This window comes from Vigna radiata, chromosome 4, assembly GCF_000741045.1.
Source record: "Vigna radiata var. radiata cultivar VC1973A chromosome 4, Vradiata_ver6, whole genome shotgun sequence".
In the NCBI taxonomy this organism is placed as follows: domain Eukaryota; kingdom Viridiplantae; phylum Streptophyta; class Magnoliopsida; order Fabales; family Fabaceae; genus Vigna; species Vigna radiata.
Window position 1 is genome coordinate 1,567,142 of NC_028354.1, and position 5,556 is coordinate 1,572,697.

General features: G+C 38.7%; 1 protein-coding gene across 1 annotated transcript; it reads left to right on the top strand.

The window, feature by feature from the left end:
* Positions 1–1,848: 1,848 nt before the first annotated feature.
* Positions 1,849–4,951, top strand: LOC106758233. Its single transcript, XM_014641176.1, has 2 exons — positions 1,849–3,228; positions 4,652–4,951. The coding sequence occupies exons 1-2, from the start codon at positions 1,849–1,851 to the stop codon at positions 4,949–4,951; spliced, it is 1,680 nt and encodes a 559-aa protein (XP_014496662.1).
* The last annotated feature ends 605 nt before the right edge of the window (positions 4,952–5,556 follow it).

Genomic DNA, 5,556 nt, shown 5'->3' on the forward strand with positions numbered 1-5,556 from the left:
CCATTCAATTAAGTGATCACAAGAAGAAAATATTTCATTTGTAGTAAAATTATTTCTGAAATCTCCCTCTCCAGCTTCTTTTATGAAAAAAGAAAAATCTTATATAAAACTAGAATGAACTTGAGAATCCATAGCATGACGATATTTTTTCGTTTTAAGCAATATTCAGCTATAACATAATATTCACTTTTAATAACATAATTCATAATTAATTAAAATAATATAAAAATTAATAAATATTATCTATATAATTATTAAATTATTAAACAAATAAATACAAAAATACAAAAATATCTAATAATCATTAAATTAATAAACAAACATTATAAATAATCTATATAAATCATATATAAAATTTATAACAAATTAAATTTAACAAACAAATCATTATGATATAATAAACAATTAAAATAAAAGAATAATAAATAAATCAATCAATCGATGAGGTCTGAAACAGATTTCAAAATTTATTGAAGACCTTCTAAGATATCGAAATTCATGAACCGATTTTAAAATATGTCGAAGGTCTCTACGAATTTCGCATACCTGAGACGAGTTGTTGCAACCCACCACCACGAGAAACCTTCACCACACCACCTTGTTGCATCTATAAGCTGTTACATCACAACAAGAACGAACCTTTTGCACCACTAGAAGCACACCATCACGCACAAAGCATACAAAAATAAGAAACAAGAACTAAGAGGAAAGTGAGATGTCTGTATAGGTGTGTTAGTGCATATAAAGTGGGGACCAGAGTTTTAAATGCAGGTGGTTGAAAGTTTAAAAACAGGTGAAAGAGTAAATTTTTTTTAACCACCTTGTTTAAACCTTTTTATAAGGGTAATTGTGGAATGGGGAGGTGCAGGAAGACATTTGGAGTGGTATAGGAAGAAACATTCTTCAGTGATCTTTACATTTTATTAATAACTAGACTTGGACCTCTTGAGAGATCATATTGGACCTAATAAGGTTGTTGGAGGTCCATTGGAATCCAAACCTCTGTAAGCTCTTATCCAAACTGTTGATAGATGTCATGGCTGGACGTTAGTCATCACTATAGGCCATGCATGCATGCATGCATAAAGAGTGGACCAGCATGCACCACGAGTAACGAGCCTGGTATAAGTTGCTGTTTGACGATTAGAGGTACTTGGGTTGGGTCCATTAGACTTCACTGGTGGAATATAATGCCACATTAAAAACCACTTAAACTCATTCAGGTTGGGTCTAATGTTAAAGAATTAATTGTATATCAATTTAAAATTGATTTTGAATGAAAATAACTTCGAGTAACTTCTGTGTTGAATCCAAAATATGTTTAATTTAATATTTAAACATGCTCAACAAAAGACCAACACGTAAACATATCGACTTAAAATTATAACAGCAAATTAATATTTTGACATGTTTTCGATTATCCAACTTGAAAATAAGCATGCACATTAGAATTTCGTACATATAATATAAAGTTTTGGGTTCATTTTTTTGTTTTTTAGTTTAACCATGCATGGATTCAATGGAGGAGCTAAAAATGATTGACATTATTTACCAGAATAACGTAATATGCTTCAAACCGATATTGAACAACCGAATAATTGATTTAGGTTATTGATAAGGTGGTTATTTGAGACCTGCTATTTAACAAAAGAAAGTGGTTATTTTAAAAGGAAAAAACTAGATGAATTTGACAAAAGCACCCCACCAGCCAACACACAAGCCACCACCAAAACTCAGTCAAAGGACCTGTCAAAATTTAAATAACGAACATTTGTTGTCAAAGTTTAGAAACCACAAATCAATATTACAACGTCGTCGAGAGAAAGGGGTTGGTGACCCCCTCCAACCATGGCTCCATGTCCCGGCGCCGCCAACCTCTGCTGCCTCTTCATCCAAGACGAACCCTCCCCACCTGAGACCCTCGGCGTCCTCGCATTCGACGCCGCCAAGACCATGTGCCGCCTCCTCTCCCTCTACAACTCCCTCACCCCTCAAGAAATTGTCCACCTCCGCCGCAACATCATCAGGTCCAAATCCGTTTCCTCTCTCAACTCCCGCGACGAGTGCTTCCTCCTCACCCTCGCCTGCGCCGAGCGCCTCGAGGACCTCAACCTCGCCGCCGCTACCGTCTCCCGCCTCGCAGCTAGATGCTCCGACCAAAACCTCGCCCGCTTCGAAGCCCTAGATGCCCGCAAGCTCGAGTTTGGAACCCGCGAAGTCGAGAAGAAGATCGAGAGCATGGAAAAGCTTGTATTCGCAACGAGGAGCCTCCACAAGGCCATGGAATGCCTCACGGAGATGGAAGCGTCAGAGAAAAAAATGCAACGATGGCGAAACATTAGGGCAACCAACGGCCTCAAGGTCAAGGTGGAATGCTTCAATGAAAGAATCACGTTTTATCGGAGGCAGATTATGTATTTCAAACAAGTCTCCCTTTGGGGTCAGACATTCGACAAGGTTGTCGGACTCATGGCGAGGATTGTTTGCATTGTCTACAACAGAATATGTACCGTTTTCAGAATATTCATCACGGGTAATGTCGCCAGAGGTATCAACCATAAGAGGAGGAATAATAACCGCCCCAGGGTTGCTAGATCGCCGGAGAATTGTTGTTGCCGCGTTGAACATCGCGATTTGTATAGGATGAACCTCTTTTTATTCGAACAAACCGAGGAGCAGTTGCTCATTCGGAAGCGCGTGTGGGGTTGTTGTCAAGTGCAGAAGACTACATCCACCGGGGTTTTCCGGTACCACCACTCGCCTCCCCAGGGAGGCGCAGAGGCGGCGCGGAACAATCGCGTCATGCGGCTGGCGCCGGCCACGACAGTGGGCGGGGCGGGGCTCTCGCTGCGGTACGCGAACGTGATTATGTTGGCGGAACGGTGCTTGAACGCGCCTGATGCTACGATTGGGGACGACGCGCGCGCTGCGTTGTATGAGATGTTGCCTGGGAGGTTGGAGACGAAGTTGAGGCAGAAATTGAAAGAGGAGTGGTTGGAATGGAGGAAACTGAAGGGAGATGGAGATGGGAAGTCAGCAGCGGTTAGACGGTGGCACGACGAGGTGGCGGAGGTGATGGAATGGTTGGTTCCGGTGGCTCATGACATGGTGAGGTGGCAGACGGAGAGGAACATGGAGAAGCAAAAGTTTGAGACGAGGCCAACGGTGTTGTTGTTGCAAACTTTGCACTATTCGGATTTGGAAAAGGTGGAGGAGGCCATTGTGAAGGTGATGGTTGGGTTGAGTTATATGTATTGGTGCAGAAAATAATGATGTTTTTTGTGTTTTTCATATTTAAATTTCATCTTATTCTTTATTTATTTTTTTCATTTCTAGTTGTATACACTAACAAGTCTGAAGATTGATGCCTACAAAAGCCTTGTCATTTGCATGTAGAAATTGAAATTATATTTGTCTATAGAAGTGTGTGTATGTACAGATCTTGAGTTCTTGTCTTTAGTGACCATCAAAGTCTTCACCAAAAGCAGAAATGAAACCATATATACAATTGAGGTGGAATCATCAAATTCTATATGTTATTTGCTTCAATGTCTTCATCAATGCACCAGTGGCTACGTTATGCGAACCCCTTCAGCTGCTTCAACTGACAATGCTATGTTGTTGAAGGCTATCTCACAAGGCTAATTGCGTGTGACTCTTACACACCACAAATTAACAAAATTTCGCAATACTATCAATAAGTTTTACTATAAAATAAAATGCATTTGTTTTAGCTTTTAGACTTTCAATTAACTCGTGCGTTGTTTAAGCTTAAAATCCCGTTTCTAACATTTGATTTTGCTTTCATTTGCTACCTGATATACCTTTTCAAATCCGTGCACAATTTCCTTACGTTATTCTTTCTTAAGTAACTCCTAATTTTGTCATTTCACTCTAAACTTGGAGAGTGAAACATGCTAATAGCTATCGGTAAAATGATGGTTGAAAGAAAAAAAATTCTTGTTTTTTTAATTATAAGTTTATTGTTAGACATGTTTTATACAAGATTGATGGTTTTTCTTTTCATAAGGCATTTTATAGTTTCTATGTAATGATATACATTTCTCTTTCTTTTCTTTTCTTATTAAATTTTATGAGAATGTTTATTTTTTTATTCATGAGTAATAAAACAAGGTCGTTCATAAGAAGATAAATTTCGTTTAATTAATCAACTGATTTAATTATTTAGTTTTATTGATTTGGACAATTTTCGTTGGAGCATTGTTTAGGTTTGAGAAAATTGAGTAACAAACCTTAGGGCTGGGTACAATTTACTGAAAAACTTCAAACTACAATTTATCTGTACTCTTTCATACTTAAAAAACTTAAACTGTTTTTACTAAAACTTATTTATACTAACTGAACTTATTTTATTTGTACTATAGTTAACTAGTTAAATGTGGTTTAGGTTTTTATTTTCGTTACATTCCTTTTTCACTATGTCAAAGCTTGTTACTTTTGAAGACTCGCCGCTCTTGAAGTTTTGTTATTGTGTATTGTGAAAGGCTCTCGTCGTCGAAGGCTCGTCACCGTCGATGCAGGCTAGGTTTATTGCAAGTCTGGTTTTGGTGCAGCATCTGATGCGGTGATGAATTTGTAGTGATGGTACGCGAGGAAGAAGAAAGGGGTTCACTGTTTGGATTCTTTGCAGGTTGCGATTTGGATTCGACTTGGAGGAGATGGATTCGTCTTTGCTGATGACGCGAAGACATTAGGTGGCGCGACTCCTGATGGCAACGGCACGGCGAGTCGCAATGTGGTTGCAGGTGGTGGAAGACGCGAGAATTTGGAGCTACGTTGTAGACGACGAACTGGGTTCTCTGGCTTTTTGATTTTGCAGGTGAGTCTAGTGCGAGAAGCTTCGTGTGATGAAGATGGTGATTCTTTTGGTTGTATTCTACGACGCGGCGGCTCATGTCTGGCGATGGTTGTTGTGCGACGGCGACCTTAGGCGAGCTCATGATGGCCGGTGAGGGTTGTTGGGTGGTTGCCATGGAGGAGGTAGCGGCGACTAGGGTTTCTGGATTGGGAATTAGGGTTTCAGTGGGTGGAAGATGATGACGTGGCATAAGGCATAAGGTGGCAGCTTGTGGTTGGACAGATCTTTGTTAGATGGATTGCCACATAATCTGGTGGTGTTTAGTTAGGAGGGGTATGGGTAGGAAAATTTAGGGGTGTAATAGTAAAGAATGTCCGTTTTGCCTTTGTATATTCTTTTCCCAACAAATTCTGACTTTGGGCTTTAATGTGCATTCTTGGACCAATAACTTGTAAATTAACTGAACTATTGTAGTTTAACTGAACTAAAAAATAGTTCAGTTCAGTTTTTTTGAACTATTTTTTAGTTTAGTTTAGTTTACTTGAATTGTTTTATGGTTAACAATAATTATTTATAGTTCAGTTTAGTTTAGTACACTTTGCCCAGCCTTAACAAACCTGTGCAAAATTAAATGACATTTTTTTATTGGACATACATCAAATTGAAAATGTTAATTAATTTGAGGAAAAATTATTCGATACACCTAACATTTTTACATTTATTTGATATTATCTTTT

Excerpts from the sequence above, each read along its gene's own strand:
- LOC106758233 (XM_014641176.1), top strand. The coding sequence starts at position 1,849 with ATGGCTCCATGTCCCGGCGCCGCCAACCTCTGCTGCCTCTTCATCCAA. Across the intron at positions 3,229-4,651 it reads TGGAGGAGGCCATTGTGAAG|GTTGCGATTTGGATTCGACT; the intron begins GTGATGGTTGGG and ends GATTCTTTGCAG.